The sequence below is a fragment of the Penaeus monodon genome, chromosome 19 (assembly GCF_015228065.2).
Source record: "Penaeus monodon isolate SGIC_2016 chromosome 19, NSTDA_Pmon_1, whole genome shotgun sequence".
In the NCBI taxonomy this organism is placed as follows: domain Eukaryota; kingdom Metazoa; phylum Arthropoda; class Malacostraca; order Decapoda; family Penaeidae; genus Penaeus; species Penaeus monodon.
Genome location: NC_051404.1, coordinates 3,535,916 through 3,536,536, shown reverse-complemented (window position 1 = coordinate 3,536,536; position 621 = coordinate 3,535,916). Strand labels below are relative to the sequence as shown.

General features: G+C 49.6%; 1 protein-coding gene across 1 annotated transcript in view; it reads left to right on the top strand.

Annotated features, from left to right (window-relative positions):
- Positions 1–621, top strand: part of LOC119584981 (solute carrier family 12 member 8-like) — a 19,171-nt gene that overhangs the window by 17,021 nt on the left and 1,529 nt on the right. Inside the window, exons 10-11 of the mRNA XM_037933589.1 lie at positions 208–295; positions 482–618. Of these exons, the coding sequence (XP_037789517.1) occupies positions 208–295; positions 482–618 (225 nt within the window). The remainder of the gene's footprint in view (positions 1–207; positions 296–481; positions 619–621) is intronic.

The following is a 621-nucleotide window of genomic DNA, read 5'->3' as shown; positions in this document are numbered from 1 at the left end:
GCGCGCATTCAAGCCTTATTTGATAACAAAGAAACAGCCAGAATGCACAGAACCTTTGGTAACCTTTTCCTGTTTACACAGAGTATAGACTTACAGCGCCGAAGTCTATAAGCCTTGAATCAGCTAATGCAACACATTTGGATATTTTTCGTAAGCTTCATTTGCGAAAAACAATTCATGATCTCGATGTACTTTGCGCCCTCACAGACGGCCGCAAGCTCTGGCACCTCGAGCTTGGTCTCCTCCCCGGACGACCACTCCAGCATCAAGTCGGACACCGAACCTTCTGCAAAGGGTGAGTGGCCAGGCGCCCGAGGAGAGGCAGCGGGATATAGATCACGAGATTTCATTACCCAAGGGCTTCAGTGACACACACACACACACCTTTTTTTCAGACTATATTGTGATTTGGGAATACAATCTTAAGCAAAACTGTTATACAGATCTTTTCTGTACTTACGTAACCTTTTCCCCCCCACAGAGGAGGAGAATGGCGCAGCGGGCGCCAATGAAGACCTGCTGCCTGGCATGGGCGCCCCTGGGGACTTCCTCGCTATCACAGGGAAGCCTACTCACTGGTACTCCCACCTATGCAATCGCTGGCTCTCTTTGATAGGGGTG